Source organism: Callorhinus ursinus, unplaced genomic scaffold (genome assembly GCF_003265705.2).
Source record: "Callorhinus ursinus isolate GAN/ISIS: 27379988/994484 unplaced genomic scaffold, GSC_fseal_2.0 scaffold6387, whole genome shotgun sequence".
In the NCBI taxonomy this organism is placed as follows: Eukaryota; Metazoa; Chordata; class Mammalia; order Carnivora; family Otariidae; genus Callorhinus; species Callorhinus ursinus.
Window position 1 is genome coordinate 1 of NW_027403437.1, and position 2865 is coordinate 2865.

Below are 2865 nucleotides of genomic sequence, written 5' to 3' on the forward strand. Positions count from 1 at the left end.
GGGTGGAGGGGAGGCTGCATGCACCTGTCCCGCTGCGGGGCCTGGCTGGCAGGGTGGAGGCAGGTCATTCCTTCCAGCCGTCCCACCCCGAGGGCCGAGGCCTCCTGCCCCAGCCTGCTGTGCACCTGCCCACAGGTGATGAAGACCATGGGCCTGAACAACGCGGTGCACTGGGTGGCCTGGTTCATCACCGGCTTCGTGCAGCTGTCCATCTCTGTGACGGCGCTCACGGCCATCCTCAAGTACGGCCAGGTCCTCATGCACAGCCACGTGCTCATCATCTGGCTCTTCTTGGCCGTCTATGCCGTGGCCACCATCATGTTTTGGTGAGCACCGTGTGGCTGGCAGCAGGCCGAGAGGGAGCCTCGCTTGGGTCCTGGCAGAGTATCCCTTGCATTCCCCCAGAAACCCAGGCACACGCAGGAGGGACGTCCCGGGAGGGGTACGGGCTCTGCACCGGGGGCCGGGTGTGGCTGATGACCCGTGCCCCTCCCCCCCCGCCGTGGCCTAGCTTCCTGGTGTCTGTGCTGTACTCCAAGGCCAAGCTGGCCTCAGCCTGTGGCGGCATCATCTACTTTCTGAGCTACGTGCCCTACATGTACGTGGCGATCCGCGAGGAGGTGGCCCACGACAAGATTACGGCCTTTGAAAAGTGCATTGCGGTGAGGGTCATGGGCAGCCGGGGTGGGGGTGGGGCGCGGCCTCCTCCCCCCGCTGACACCGCTGTCCCCTCAGTCCCTGATGTCCACAACAGCCTTCGGCCTGGGCTCCAAGTACTTTGCCCTGTACGAGGTGGCAGGCGTGGGCATCCAGTGGCACACGTTCAGCCAGTCCCCTGTGGAAGGCGATGACTTCAACTTGCTTCTGGCTGTCACCATGCTGGTGGTGGACGCGGCTGTCTATGGCGTGCTCACGTGGTACATTGAGGCCGTGCACCCAGGTATCAGTTGACCCTGTGGAGGGGGAAAGGAGAGGGTGCGTGGCTCCCTGGGGTGGGTGGCGGGCACATGGCCCAGGCTGGATAGCAACCCCGGCCCTCGGTCAGCCTCCCTTCTGCTCCCCCCACCCCTAGGCATGTACGGGCTGCCCCGGCCCTGGTACTTCCCGCTGCAGAAGTCCTACTGGCTGGGCAGCGGGCGCGCAGAGGCCTGGGAGTGGAGCTGGCCGTGGGCACGCGCCCCCCGGCTCAGCGTCATGGAGGAGGACCAGGCCTGTGCTATGGAGAGCCGGCGCTTGGGTGAGGCGGGTGCCAGGGTGGTGGCTGGGGCAGTCACTGGGTTTTCGGGGCCCCGGGCAGCCTTCGCTGACCCGCCGCCCTGGTGCAGAGGAGATGCGGGGCATGGAGGAGGAGCCTACCCACCTGCCGCTGGTAGTTTGCGTGGACAAGCTCACCAAGGTCTACAAGAACGATAAGAAGCTGGCTTTAAACAGGCTGAGCCTGAACCTCTACGAGAACCAGGTGGTGTCCTTCCTGGGACACAATGGGGCTGGCAAGACAACTACCATGTGAGCATCAGGGCAGAGCCCTCACCAAGTGGGCAGCAGGGCGGGCTCCCTGCAGGAGGTGGGGGTCATGACCCTGCATGCCTGCCCAGGTCGATCCTCACTGGTTTGTTCCCGCCGACCTCGGGGTCGGCCACCATCTACGGGCACGACATCCGCACAGAGATGGACGAGATCCGCAAGAACCTGGGCATGTGTCCGCAGCACAACGTGCTCTTTGATCGGCTCACGGTGGAGGAGCACCTCTGGTTCTACTCGAGGCTCAAGAGCATGGCCCAGGAGGAGATCCGCAAGGAGATGGACAAGTGGGTGGGGTGGGGCGGGGAGGGGGCCGAGGGGCTGGGGCAGGGCAGGGCCCAGAGGCGCCCCCAGCATCGCTGGCTCCCAAGGTCCAGGCCCTACACACCCCCACTCCCACGCTGTGTGGCCCTCAGGATGATCGAGGACCTAGAGCTCTCCAATAAGCGGCACTCGCTGGTGCAGACGCTGTCGGGTGGCATGAAGCGCAAGCTCTCGGTGGCCATTGCCTTTGTGGGCGGCTCCCGCGCCATCATCCTGGACGAGCCCACCGCAGGCGTGGACCCTTACGCACGCCGAGCCATCTGGGACCTCATCCTGAAGTACAAGCCGGGTGAGCAGGGCGTGGGGCGGGTGTGGGTGGCCCCCACCTGGCCCTACCCGGCCCAGCGCCCTGACCCCGATCCTGGGCGCCCCCAGGCCGCACCATCCTGCTGTCCACTCACCACATGGACGAGGCTGACGTGCTCGGGGACCGCATCGCCATCATCTCGCACGGGAAGCTCAAGTGCTGTGGTTCCCCGCTCTTCCTCAAGGGCGCCTACGGGGACGGCTACCGGCTCACTCTGGTCAAGCGGCCTGCTGAGCCTGGGGACCCCCAAGGTCTGTGCAGAGGCTGCCTGAGCTGACCTGGGGCCCTCCCACCCCAGGACCCCTCCTCCAAGCCCAGCGAGCTTGAGCGGTGGCCCCCGCTGCTGCCCCAGTGAGCCTAGCGCACCTGGCTGGGCCTGCCTGGGGCTCCCTCTTCTCATGCCCCCTCTTGACTCGGCTGAGCCCCCGGAGAGAATCCCCCTCTGGCAGCCCCTGAGTTCGGCTCCTCTGCATTCCCCTCCCTTCCTAGAGCCAGGGCTGCCAGCCAGCCCCCCAGGCCGCACCCAGCTGAGCAGCTGCTCAGAACCCCAGGTCTCCCAGTTCATCCGCAAGCACGTGGCTTCCTGCCTGCTGGTCTCGGACACTAGCACAGAGCTCTCCTACATCCTGCCCAGCGAGGCCGCCAAGAAGGGGGCCTTCGAGCGTCTCTTCCAGGTGTGGGGTGGGGGGCTCAGGGGCGGGGGTCTCTCCCAG

At 66.2% G+C, this 2865-nt stretch overlaps 1 protein-coding gene across 1 annotated transcript; it reads left to right on the plus strand.

Annotated features, from left to right (window-relative positions):
* Positions 1-135: 135 nt before the first annotated feature.
* On the plus strand, positions 136-2826 carry LOC112818054 (ATP-binding cassette sub-family A member 2-like; the record flags this gene model as incomplete). Its single annotated transcript, XM_025865306.2, has 9 exons — positions 136-326; positions 512-662; positions 736-940; positions 1073-1237; positions 1326-1506; positions 1596-1808; positions 1938-2134; positions 2221-2403; positions 2642-2826. Coding segments are annotated over 9 exons (1671 nt in total), but the record flags the coding sequence as incomplete, so codon positions are not given.
* Positions 2827-2865: the final 39 nt, after the last annotated feature.